Source organism: Sciurus carolinensis, chromosome 10 (genome assembly GCF_902686445.1).
Source record: "Sciurus carolinensis chromosome 10, mSciCar1.2, whole genome shotgun sequence".
Classification (NCBI taxonomy): domain Eukaryota; kingdom Metazoa; phylum Chordata; class Mammalia; order Rodentia; family Sciuridae; genus Sciurus; species Sciurus carolinensis.
The window spans coordinates 29713641-29726609 of record NC_062222.1 but is presented as its reverse complement, the minus strand read 5'-3'; the positions used below and the strand labels follow the sequence as shown (position 1 = coordinate 29726609).

The window sequence follows — 12969 nt, the reverse complement described above, 5'->3', positions numbered from 1 at the left end:
TACTCTTATTTCACTGTTTCCCTTTTAAAAAACATGCTTGGTGAAGACTTGCTCCTGATCCTCCCCTGGAAGTTCTGATCCTAATGTAGAGTCTGGTTTTTCCATGGTAAGATTTCGACTTCAGTTTTCAATGCCAGTTCATCAGATACTTGAAGCTCTGGATGATTCTCTCTCCTACAAGTTCAAAGTCTAACTCATTGGCAGTGCGGATATCAAAATAAGGAAACATTGATTTATTGCAACAGACACCGGTTTAATGAATAATTTTGAACGTTTTCTGTGACAGATATTACATAAATAAATAGGGTTTTAAAAGTAGAAATTTTAAAGAAGATTTTAGTTTGCCTCGCCATTTTTCTATAAGGATAGATGATCCCTTTTCCTAATTTGAAACTTTTCACAATCATTTAGAACCCACTGACTCCATCTACCATTATCCTTTTAGTTACTTTGTGGTAAGCAAGGTAAGTGAAGAATATGAAAGAAAATTTCATGCTACTTAGAATGTCATTTATCCTATTCCTTTTTCAAAAAGACACACAATCATTTTGAGAGTTTCAGAGGGATATAATGTATGAAATAAAATCCCAATAACATAATGTAAAAAATGTTGTCACATACAGAAGAATAAAATCTACATCTGGGAGACTATTGTTGTGGGAAGAAGGGCCTGATCTTCATAGATATCTTCCTCATTGAATACCATGATCCCTTCCAATTCATCCATACTACACCATCATCTGTGCCATGTTTGGCCATGTCCCAGCTGTACTGTCCACCCCAGTAGTATCTGCCATTTGGATTGGCTGCGTGACATCTGTTATACCACCATCCACCACCATCTTCTTTAGAACACTGTTTTCTTGGATCATCAGTTGTCCTGAAAGGAAATGTGTTTCAGATTATTAGAAACAGAACTACAGTTGTCAAGATAATTCTTTGCAGAGTACCAGCAGGAAAGTGCTGTACTGAGGTACTTCCCTTAGGTTCTATATGTAAATTCCCATAAGTACACCAAAGGCTTCCCTGTCCCAAAGCAAGAAAGGGAGACAGCTGGGGCTATGTGCCCAACTCATGTAGTGACTACATTGGATACTTCATACTGAAATGATAACTTTCAGCTGCATTAGTATTTAAGGACCCTGGAAACCCAAATGAAGATCTTCAAATAAACATTAGAACATAGATATGTAGGTATTCATCTGAATGTTCATAGCTTAGAACATGAGTGTGCTCTAATTCCAGTTCTATCTCTCAGTGTGACTCTGGGTTAATTATTTAATTTCCCTAAATTTCATTTATAAAGTGAGAATAATATACTTTATAACTGAAATGCTTTAGAGTGAAACATACAGTGGGTGACAGAAAGAGAATAAGTGCCTAAGTAATGGTAGTTGCTAATAACATTAGCTGTTATAAATGATGCTGAGTAATAATATCAGTAGGAACTTTTAAATTAGGAGTGAAGAATGAGCACATACCAGCCATCATTGTCTCTGTCATAAGTGCTGAAGAACATGCCATTGTGGATGGTCATGGTTCTGTTCTCTCCCACCAGTTGAGAAGCTCCATCCATGAGAGCATTGCCAGCTGTTCCTTTGTAGTTACCCACTGAGATTCTGTATTTGTTGGCCTCATTCTGTACTGTGAAGAGTCCATAATGTGCCTTCACCTTATCTCCTTTCCAGTCCTCCATTTCAATCAAAAGTTCTGTGGCTCCCATCTCCGTAAGTTCGTTGATCTTGTCATTTCCAAGCCAATACTCGCCTCAAGGAAAAGCAGAATAAAACCTCACTCACAATCAAACCTTTGGAAACATACAAAAACCCTGCTTTTCTTTCCTATCTTTAGCTTTCACATTTTTCTAATTAAACTCCTTTTAACTGCCTAAAAGCTAAAAACAGACTCCAATCAATGCTCTTACAATGGAAAAAAAAAATCCCATTTGAAATAGAATGATTTTATTTTCTAGTCCTAGTTTTTACCTGGTAGGCCACAGTATTTTTTTCCATCAGCATTTGTTGCAATATTTCCAAATCCTTTTTTATAAGGATCCCATTTTCTGCCGAAATCAACGCTACCATCTTGACGGTTCTGAATTACTGTCCACCCTATGGTTGATGGAAACAAAAAATTGCATAAATTAATCAATAGCAAGTGATATCACTCTGAAAGGAATGTCTGAATCCATTATCCATTCAATTTACCTTATGCCCACTTAAATGTGGTTCTCCAAAATGGATAGAATCAGAAAATAAATATGAGAGGAAACTCTTAAACTCATTGGAAATGAAAAATGTTTGATCTTACCCCAACTCCTAAGTTATAGATACTTTAAAACTTAAAATATCAGATTGAATTTCAAATCAAATTGCTCTTTGCCAGCTATGTTAGGGCGAGGTCCTGTTTCCTGTCTGGTATTTGAAACAGTTACAAGGTGATCTGTCAACCACTATCCAAATCTTACCTCCATTTTCTGTTGTCATGTCACAGTACACTCTATATGGTTTGCTGGACTTCTCAGGCTTAATGAGATACATTTCAGATGTTTCACCTCCTTTCCTGATGATCTCTTCGCATTCTGTAAACATAAGATAACATCTTATGTTCGGGATCTATATCATCACTTGGTCAGTTCTTTAACATAAATGATTATATAGGTTATGGGAGACTGTTTTATTATACACATTTGAGAATTGTTTTAGTATTATAAAACATTGGGTCTTTCTCTGACTAAAAATCAAACTTAGTTTTGAAGAATTCTATCTGCCAAGTAAATGAAAAAGCCCCCACCCACCATTGTGCCCAGGAATATCCACAAATGGACAGAACACGTAGAATGGGGAAACTCCTATTCCTTTCCATGGCCTTGTCATCTGTTCCCACAAGCACATACATACACTGTACATCAGATACCCCTGAAACTACCGCCATCATCATATTCCATTCTGCTTATAAGAAATTGGCAAAATCGCAAGGCCAAAGCATACTACAACATGCTAATGACATCTTCATGACGTGCTACAGTGACATTAGGCTCCACTGAGGAAAAGGCACTGTATTTATTTTTTAGTTCTCTTATTTTTAGAGAATGTGAGTTCTTCTGGAACCTAATAAAAGTATGTTTACTAACTACTTACCTTTGCCAGACACCACAGGGATATTGCAGCTGACGGTGCACGGGGCTTGGCAGTATTCCATCTGAGCTGAGACATCAGATTCTAATTTTTGTATTTTGCTTCTCAGGTTTTCCAGGATTGAGCGGAGCACACGAAGTTTAGTTGGGATGTTATCATTCACGGTCTCATCTATATATAATTGCTGGTTTTCCAGTGCTGAGGAGTACTCATTAATGACATTTTCATTATCTAGAAAATGAAATTGTGTAGGAATGGTTAGCATTTGACTCATTAAAAAATAAGTTTAGGGGTTGGTGTTGTGGCTCAGTGATAGAGCGCTTGCCTAGCATCCATGAGGCTCTGGGTTCAATCCTCAGCACCACATAAATATAAAATAAAGGTATTGTGTCCACCTATCACCAACAAGGAAATTTAAAAAAATAAGTACATTCAACTATAAAATTATGATTTTAGTTTTCTGAGAATAATTAAGAGACACTGAGCTACAGTCAAATAATCATAATATACAGTTGTATTTAGGGGAAATTGTTTTGTCATGGCATATACGAATTAACATAGAGCCAGAGAACTTCAGCATTATCACCACATGCAAGTAATTTACCATAGATATAACCTACAGATTATATCCAAAATGGACACAAATATGTTGCTTATTTCTTTCGTGAGGAAAAGAGGAAAAAAGCAGTATTTGTGTCTTCCATTTCAGAAGTTCAACATCGTATGGAGTGAATGCATTTGATTTCTGTATGCACCTCACATAAGTACTACAGAACATCAAAAGTTAAAAGAGAGATGCTATGATTTCTTCAACTCATTAGAACTTAGGTATGCTACTCACTAAGAAGCCAGGTTCATACTCTAGTTGATCCCTAGACTCTAAGCCAATAGCCCTGAGTATTCAGATCTCAAGATTCACAGTTGAGGTGTCCCTATGCATGTGACAATGAAATATATCATGGATTTCTCTTTCACATTCAAAACCTCAAATGTTCAATCTATATGTGCTAAATTTTCACTTTGTAAATCTTATCTTCTGAGTCACCAACCAAATTTCTTAGAGACAAACAATGAGGAACTGCAGTGAAATTTTTCATAGATCATTCTTGTTGATGTCACACTGGGAATAAAACGTTCATCATGCTTATCTGGCAAATCACAGGTGCAGATGTCTAAGCCAGGATCTTCAGGTAATAAGGTGCATACTGAAAGCAGTATTGATGCTATTTAGACCAATCAAGAAATGTTACTTTCATAATCATGCATTCTCATAGCTAATTGATTTTATAACTGAGAATCAAAAGGAATATCCACCTTTTGCTTGTGCCTGCCTCTTTTTCCACATGTCTTTTAGCAGAGTTGTATACTGATATGTGGTAGAGGAGGTCTGGGAAACAGACTCCACATTGTTGCTTAACTCTGCAATGCTGTTTTTGATGGGTCTTTCCTGGTTTAGCAGAGTATCTTGCAACTGACATCCTGTAGGACATAACACCCCCTACAAACAAAGAGAGCAGGCATTAGAGGAAGGATTTGGATTATGGATATTTGTTAAAACAGCACATATAACAATTCAATTATCTCATTAGTCAATGTAACACTGTATGATTTGACTTGCCTTATGGAAGACCAGAAACGTCAGAATTATCATCATTATATATCTTCATCTCATGAAAATTAAAAATAATCCTTACCACAGAAAAAAATGTAATGAAGCTATAAAAATTTTACCCACTTGAACAAAAGTAGTAGGCAAAATTTAAAGTAAAGACAACACCCACATATCCTAACTTGTCATCCTAGGCCCAGACCAAAGTACACATGAAAGTAAGACTACACCAAAGACCAAACTAGGTTTATGTTTCGAATCTTATTCCCAAATAAACAAAATAGCAAGATGGTAATGTGGGTCAATGAAAACCTAGACTTTCTCTGCGTGAGAGACCTACTACTGCAAGAAATGTCAGTGCACCTACCAGGTCTGGGTCGACATGAAGACAGCCTCCAGCATCCGGGGCTCTTCTTTCCACTTTTTTCTGACTGGCAACTGCTTTGGCTGGACGGGCCCGATAGCCACCTCCACTGATGGGAGGTGGGGCTGGTCTCAGGCTGGGAGCTTCTTCCCTCCTCCGGTCAACAGGTCGATGACCACGAACATCCGTTACAGTCTACAGGAAGCCAGACAAGCAATAGGACACTGAGTGTTATAGAAGATTTGAAATGAAACTCTTCCAACACACTCATTTTATAATTGAGGTTGTCACAAGCCTGAAGACTTGCTTAAGGTCCATCCAATGGCTAGTTTGTGGCAGCAAATCAGAAGGTTGCTTATGTCTCTTCAGTAAAGAATGAAAGAACAACAGCATATAAAACTATCATACCCAAGAGAGTTTTTAAAGAGAACTTCTAAGATAAAACTGCATGAGATTATGAATAGCCTTAACCTTAGGTTCTTGAAAACCAATTATTGGAACACACAAAAATGTCAGGAATCTATACAGTCAAGAAGAATGAATACTCTTAAGTCATTTGGATTATAGGTATTTTCTGCCATTATTATTCATTTCCTCACTTTCAAATATTACGAATTTGGTCATCAGTCTAATTCCTAAATAAGCATATGTAACAGACAATAAAGATTTATTTAAAGTGAAATTTATTTAAATTTGATTTGTAATAAGACAAATTTGTAATAAGACAAAGATCTTTGACCCTAACATATTGCAAGAGAAATAAGGTATTCTGGGGTCAGACTGCCTGGGTTCCAATGTAATGCTACATTTACTGAGACCTTGGGCAAGTTACTTTATCTGTGTTTCAGTTTCCTCATCTGTAAAACAAGGATAGCCATAGTTTATCTCTGTCTCATTAGATTATTGTAAGGATTAAAGACTTATATATGACATGCTCAGAACATACTAGGCCCATTGTAAGTGCTCATTATTATTTTTGTTGGAATCATATATAACAATATTATAGTTTAAGTGGCTCCTTCACTGCTAATTCCACTTTCACTTTTATTTCCTATTAACAAAATTTGTTAAAACGTAATTTTGAGAACTGGGGCTGTAGCTCAGTGGTAGAGCGCTTGCCTCAAGCATATGGGGCACTGGGTTCCATCCCCAGCACCACATAAAAAAAAAAAAAAAAAGTCAATAAACAAAGAGAGTCTGTCCATCTAGAACTTAAAAATTTTAAAAACATCATTTTGAAATTTCCTATATGATTTCTTTATGAAACACCAAAATTTTTTCATATTAAAACAATTCCCAAGGTTGATATGTTGCAATAAAAATTATGTAGTAACAAAAATATTGCATTAATGATCTTGAAGTGGAAAATATACAGTGCAGTATAAAGACTTTGACTTGGATTAAAAATATTATCATATATTCTTTGTCAGTAATTATATTCATGGGGACTTAATTACTAATTAACAAATGACAAAATCTGGAGAAGGAGCTGAACTCTTTTGCAATTGTTTGAGTCTAAAAGTCACCAAATGCTCTACTTAGAATTTTATTGCCATTTATCTTCAAATAATTATATTATTTAACATTTTGGGCTAGGATTAAGACCTAGGACGATTGGTTCCAGATTTCACTGCTCAATCACATATATCCTTAATGCAAGAAGATTTGGAGAAAATATCAAAGGTAAGGTCCCAAGGAAAACTTGTCTGCTCCAACACAAATTTAATTCACCTGTTTATTATAAATAAAATTTATAGAGAAGACTTTTCTTTTTGTTTGAAAGTGCTAATAGAGAAGCGACTTTACTAGAGAAAAACATGAAAAAATGTAAAGAATATTTAACAGATATAGGTCTATGAAGACCACTTATCAAAATAATTAGAATTATAAAACCTGATTGGAACGTAAACTATTAAACTATTTCTATGAAGATTAGTTACTGAGTAAGAATGTAAAAGTACCTTGCAAAGTGCTTTACAAAATTTAATCTTACAACTTCTTTACATTTTTCTTACCAAATGTGATTAACCAGTTACCTTTTAATTTGTACAGTGTGACAATTAGGACATTTAAGTTCTCTCCAAATTCAAAAAAGATCCAATAAATCACTAAGTATTGTATATTCTTATTTCTAGTGTGATGATACTTTATTATGCACAAGAAATTTGATCATGCTATATTTGATATTAAAATTAAAATTTTTAAATATTCCTTTTCTAAATGCATTTCTACATTTTTATAACATCAACCAATAGCAGTAAGTTGGCAAAGATAACACTTGAGGAAAAAATTGTTCTACAAAAGAAAAAGTTAGACTGAGTTATTATTATTAATAGTTATTAATTAATAATAGACTGCCTCTGATTTAAATTTTCTCATCTTAAAAATTTTTATTTTCTATTACTACACTTGATCCATTCTGCTTTTAAACTTAGATTACAAATCGTATTCATAATTAGTCAGTAATCTCAGGAGCTATATACTGCCCTCCTCACCAAAAAGCCACCTATCTACCACAGTTTTTTCTTTTAAAATTTTATTCTTTTGCTCTTTTAGCCTTTTAAATTTTTAGGTTCTATACTTATAATTGTAATAATGTATTGCTAGAATTAAGTGAAAATCATAGCATTCAGCATAACAACAATGAAAAAAGACATCTTATGTTAGTCAAGCCATCTTCATCCTTGGAAATTAAAAGTAATAAACCAAAAAAAAAATCAAATTATTTTGCTTTCACACATGAAACATCATGAAGTAGCTTTTAAGTAAAATATCCTAGAGATTAACAACTCAATTTCAAACTATATTCAACACTAATTTCATTTAAGTAACTATTCATATGAGTATATTAAATTTTATATCAATAATATAGTAGAACATAATAGAATAACATAAAAAATCACCTCATCATCGTAGTCAAATTGGGATTTAACTGAGGAAAACACACAAGAGTAGCAATAATAGATGTTTCATGGTTTCAAATTTTTGGAAGTTCCAAGAAATCATCTTCTGTCTGTAGACCTGAGAGAGCTTCAACCTATATACCTGGATCCTGTTAGACATGAGTTCAGAAATGGTTACCTGCCCTTAGTTAATATTTAATTTTTTGGTTCCCTTGTTGGCTGAACCATATTTATCACTTAAGCAATGTCTTCCCAGCAAGACTTATTTACTTGTCATTCAGCTCTTCTCGCTGTTGGTTTAATTTAGAAACACTAACGCTCTTCAACTCATTTAAACAGGCAAAATGATGGGAATTTAGGACATTCCTGGAAGAGACGTGTATCACATTTCTCATAAATTTTAATACGGATGCTACACAAGTTCACAAAAAATGTGCAGGAAAAAAATTAAATGAATCACAAAGTTTGACCCACTCAGAAAGCAGTCACTAAAATTGGGAATTCACTAAAGGTACACCATACATGCTTAGGTTTTGAGGCAATCATGTAATTTGATTTTAAAAGAGGTCATTAAAACCAAGACTAATGGTATGCTATCATGTGTTTATCCTTTTTTTAGACATTAATCATAATTTAAAAATAACAATTCATGTCTTTGATAGACAAATATCAGAAAGAAAATGTCCCAAATTTTTTTATTTTTAAGAAATTTTTAATTTGTTCTAATTAGTTATTCATGAGAGTATAGAATGCATTTATGCATTTTGATAAATCATACATAAATGGAGTAAAATTTCATTTTTGATTGTACATATTATAGGATCACATCTATCATGCAGTAATAATGAGGTAATAATGTCTGTTTCACTGTACCCTGATTAGTTTTTATACTTTGTCTTTTATTAATGTAAATTAAAACTTACAACAAACTCTAATCATTACCAAAATAACTAGTAGTTTATAGATTCTTAAATCAAAATTACCATTATAGTAATTGGATACATAATTAACATTCCATATAATTCATAATGCCTTCCATATTTTATTTGGAATCATTTGTTTATAAAAACAATGTCACTGTAACATTGGGAAGCCTTCTAACAGTAATGGATTTGTACTTCTTTTTCAGTTGTTCCCACACTTAATTTTTCTTCATCATTTCTCATAAGTCACCAGATCCATCTTTCTTATCTGTTCATTGTTTATTGCAATCGAGACCAAGAACTCCTACAAGAATCAAAAGGAAATCATATCAGGTACACTGTTTAAAAGTAGTTCCTGTTTTATTTTCTTTTATTTGTATGGAAAGGAAAATATTCTCATTAAATTTGAAAAATGTTTTTATTAGAAAGATAACAAGTTATCTGAGTTTGGATTTGGGGAATTTTAAACGATGCTTTGAAACACAATCTTGATAATAGTGCGAGACACTGAATTTCTTTTTTATTTTGGTAGTACAGATTACATTCCCAAATTCTTTTAACTCAGATTTATAGAAACAAAGTATTGAGTTAAAGAATACACTTGATTGCATTTTTCCAAATTTGTGACCCTTTTATTAGTAGTGAGTAAATATTTTACTTTACAATTATATTCTTTTTAAAAAATTTTAGATGTTGATAGACCTCTATTTTATTCTTTATTTTTATGTGGTGCTGAGAATGGAACCTAGTTCCTCACACATGCTAGGAAGCACTCTACCACTGAGCCACAACCCCAGCCCTACAATTATGTCCTTTAGTTTTAAGGATACACAATCTGACAGAAAATCAACTGTGTCTATTAATTAAATAATGGTACCAGAATATTTTCCTTCAAAACATAACTGAGGGCTGGGGATATAGCTCAGTTGGTCGAGTGTTTGCCTTGCAAGTACAAGGCTCTGGGATCAATCCCCAGTACTGCAAATAAATAAATAAAAATAACTGAGAAAAATTTATTTTAAAAATCTGGACAGACTTTGTTTTACTAATGTACAGGTCTTGCTGATTTTAAAAGAACTATTTGTTAAGAGAATTCAAACAACTTTTGAGGTGATGTATATTACATTTCCAGTCACTGACATTTCACTAACTAGCAAAAGTTGATAAACATTAATTTCCAGAAGTTAGTACTTTTTGTAGTATCTTCTAGCATATAGTAGGACTCTTGTTCAAAGTTAACAGTGAAAGCTCCTTACCACTTTTCTCTGCTCCAAGCCAGCCTTCTTACTACCAGCAGATGGGAAAATGCAAGAAAACTAAAGGCATGGAGTAAGAGCAGAGAGACTTAACCTTCATTTTAAGAGTAGTACCTGAGAACTTCCTAAGTGACAGGTGGTCTGGGAGGGCCTGGGAATATGCTGTTGAGCAAGACATAGTAGACATTCCATAAATAAAGACAGAATGAGTGAACTGGCCTTCACTGATTCATGCCTCAGATGCCAACTATAATATTCATTTATCTCATTTAATTATTGAAACTACTCAGTTCTACAGATGATGAAACTGAGGTTCAGAGTGGTTACAGTAAACTAAGAGCACACAGAAAGTGGTGGTATCAGGACTTGACCCACTTCTGTCTAACCCAACCTCCATGTCTTATGCCTATTATACCAATATTGCCCAATAGAATGTAAACATTATACAAAACTTACCTGTACTTTTTTTTGTTTGTTGTTATTGCTTGGGGTAACCCATCCTCTTAGGACTACAGTGTCTCAGACAGACACACTCCCTCTAAGCCCTTACTTTCACATATATTTTCACCCTAATCTACGGGTGTGGGGGTGAATATTTCTGTCTGTGTGAGAGACATAGGCAGTTACATTGGTGATGAGCTTCTTTAATTATAGTTCTTGTGAGAATTTTTCGGTGAAATCATGCACATGTTACATTCGCATGAAGTTAAATGTGCTAACCCTCTAAATTGCCTAATATTACCAAGTAGATGAGGATGTTTTCAAAGAGAATAAATGTATTTGCAGAGATTCCACTCAATAAAACCTTTACATTTTTTAGAAAGTCGATGCCATTGGTGGAGGGTAAAGGGAGTACTGTTTGTTCAATTATGTTTTGAGATCAATGTTGCAGTGTTCATCCTATTAGCTGATGTTGTTACCTAAGTCAAGGTCAGTAAATCAGTGACAGAGAAAACAGAGATAACCTGTCCTGCCGGCATCTCTCTGGCACGAAAGGCAAGGACCTGCAGGTGCTCACCCTCAATACACTTGCTGCTGCTACTTTTATGATTCATGTCAGGCTTAATTTACATAAAACAAAGTGATTTGTGCTTAGGAACTATTTACAGTGCATCTGCTTTGTGTCAGGTAGTGTACTAGGAGCTGGGACACTTTGGTGAACAAGATAGACAAGGGCTCTGGGCTTGTGAAACTTATGTCTAGTGGGACAGAGAAAATGGACACTACTTACAGTACCTTGTGCTGAGCCTGAGACCAGAAAGTAGGACTTTGGCAACAGTGACTTAAGAATCTAGCATCCTTTAGGGGGAAAAGAACTTGAAAGGAAAAGGAACACTTTTGGACTAGAAACTCAGTTTTTATCATTGTATGTTTTATTCATGCACTTGGCACATAGGAGGTATTTCATATATATCCTTTGAGCAACTTTATGAATATATAAATGAACAAATGAATAAAGTGCAATATCGATCTTCTTTATCTAAATAGGTATAGGTTTGGAGATTTTAAACTAAGTCATTCTTAGTCTTTAATCGTATTTTCCTTGTTACCCTGAGCTATAGTTTGAGAATCACTATTCAAAGGGAAATAACAATTAAGAGTCGGAGGTCAGTTGGACTAGAGTTATTTTCTTAATTGGTCCTTTATAGTTATACATGATAGTAGAATCCTTTTTGATATAATTACACAAGCATGGAAGATATCTTATTCAGTTAGGACCCCATTCTTGTGGATGTGGGATTCACTGTGATGTTTCATATACGGACATAGGAAAATTATGTCAGATTCATTCCACACTTTCCTTTTCCTATCCCCCTCTCTTCCCTCCTTCCTTATTGCCTAATCTACTGAACTTTATTCTTTGGTGCAAGCATAAGATCAGTGTGGCAGCGACCACCTGCAGTTAGCCATCCTCTATAAGAAAGCACATGACTGGGAAGAAAAGTGGAAGGGAGAATTTCCCTCTATTGACTTAGAAGATGTCAGCCTGATCCACAACATGGAAGGGATGATGGGATGTGTTCTTCCTTAAACCCGGTGCAGATCACAAGAGCTAGAAAAAAGGCAAATTGCTCTTCTGGTTTTGTCACATTGAGTCAAAAAAACCACAAAGGGTGTAGTGACTATCTCCCTTCTCCCTAACACTCAAGAGTGGGGTTCCAATGACCCTGCCAGTAATATGACACCCCTGACCTCTGAATACAGGTGACCAAACTAGAGGTCGACACTTTTTATGCAAGTGAGCTCTATCAGATTCTCTCCCCTGATTTGGTATTTGCAAAGGAAGTTGCAGAAAACTGGGTGAAGTGTTTGAAGTCATACAGATTTCTAGAGAGAAAGCCCTTTAGCTGCAGAGGTAGACTTATCCAAAACCTGCAAACTTAACCATTCAATTCTTCTGTCAAATCTAAGAGACCCTTGATGGTCTTTCAATAGCACCTACCATCAATTTACCTTCTATGAGTTAGGCTGAGATGGTTTCTGGAATCCATACAAATCCAAAGGGAAAATTAATTAGGTATTTAGGAATTGGACTAAATTGGTTGCCTTATTTTTAAGCAGAAAGAGCACACTAGAGAAAAAAAGCTGTATTTTCAAATAATGCATACATCACTATTACTTTTACATATTAAGTATGTGGTACCAATAATAAAACTCTGTGGACGCTTTAATTTTATTTTGGAGCACTTCAGTAACATTCATATCAAAACTTTTCATCATTTGATAACTATCTTTGAATTATATTAGCAATATATCTATAAAATATGCCCAGGATT

General features: G+C 34.5%; 1 protein-coding gene across 1 annotated transcript; it reads right to left on the bottom strand.

Annotated features, from left to right (window-relative positions):
- Window positions 1-232: 232 nt before the first annotated feature.
- On the bottom strand, window positions 233-11247 carry Fgb (fibrinogen beta chain). The gene is made up of 9 exons (XM_047565988.1): window positions 11211-11247; window positions 8014-8042; window positions 5114-5305; window positions 4452-4635; window positions 3141-3368; window positions 2468-2581; window positions 1986-2111; window positions 1482-1767; window positions 233-880 (listed from the first exon to the last, which is right to left on the bottom strand). Exons 1-9 carry the CDS (start codon window positions 11245-11247, stop codon window positions 649-651), a joined length of 1428 nt encoding a protein of 475 aa, XP_047421944.1. The 3' UTR covers window positions 233-648.
- Window positions 11248-12969: the final 1722 nt, after the last annotated feature.

Bases quoted from the DNA above. Each gene is read 5' to 3' on its own strand.
- Fgb (XM_047565988.1), bottom strand. From the start codon at position 11,247: ATGAATCATAAAAGTAGCAGCAGCAAGTGTATTGAGG. The intron at 2,582-3,140 runs GTAAGTAGTTAG...TTATGTTTACAG, and splicing joins CCCTGTGGTGTCTGGCAAAG to AATGCGAAGAGATCATCAGG. The intron at 881-1,481 runs GTATGTGCTCAT...ATTTCCTTTCAG, and splicing joins GACAGAGACAATGATGGCTG to GACAACTGATGATCCAAGAA.